At 56.5% G+C, this 519-nt stretch overlaps 1 protein-coding gene across 1 annotated transcript in view; it reads right to left on the bottom strand.

The window, feature by feature from the left end:
* LOC119591385 (zinc finger protein 286A-like) overlaps positions 1–519 on the bottom strand; it is a gene marked incomplete in the record, with an annotated part of 57,791 nt that overhangs the window by 3,806 nt on the left and 53,466 nt on the right. The window contains 1 exon segment of the mRNA XM_037940125.1: positions 117–336. Within this exon segment, the coding sequence (XP_037796053.1) occupies positions 117–336 (220 nt within the window).

Genomic DNA, 519 nt, shown 5'->3' with positions numbered 1-519 from the left:
ACAGATAAGCCAAGTATCACAAGCCACCAAAGTCAGCTAGATATCCCCTAGAGGCGAACGGGCAGATCCCTCAAGAGAGGTCTCCGCTGTGCTTCCGTCGAGCGACGGGGCCGCACCTTCCATGAGCGCGGGGCCTCCCTCGGACACGGCTGCGTGTTGTCCGTCCAGGTGGGGCAGGATAAAGGCCGGCTGCCCGTCGATGGTGATCTGGTAGGCGGACGCAGACGGAGGGGCGGCTGGCGGGGGGAGCAGGGTCCTGGAGGGGGACCCTGTATGTGGGGGATTGGTAGGGGAGGGCGCCGCGGGGGTCCTCTCCCTAGTGCTGGCGTAAGAGCCCTGTGGGGAAGCGGGTGCGAGTGCTGCTGATCTCGGTTTTTTAATTGAGATTCTAAAATGATCCACAGGTTTCATTACGATTCCTGACCTTTCCTCGAACTGACTGATGATATTTTTGGACAACTGTGTGATTACAATTCTGGGGGAGAATGATGTATAAAAAAAAATGCATGTGTATGTAAA

The sequence above is a fragment of the Penaeus monodon genome, chromosome 28, assembly GCF_015228065.2.
Source record: "Penaeus monodon isolate SGIC_2016 chromosome 28, NSTDA_Pmon_1, whole genome shotgun sequence".
NCBI classification, from domain to species: Eukaryota; Metazoa; Arthropoda; class Malacostraca; order Decapoda; family Penaeidae; genus Penaeus; species Penaeus monodon.
Note: the sequence above shows the minus strand (reverse complement) of the source record. Positions and strands in the feature narration are given on the sequence as shown.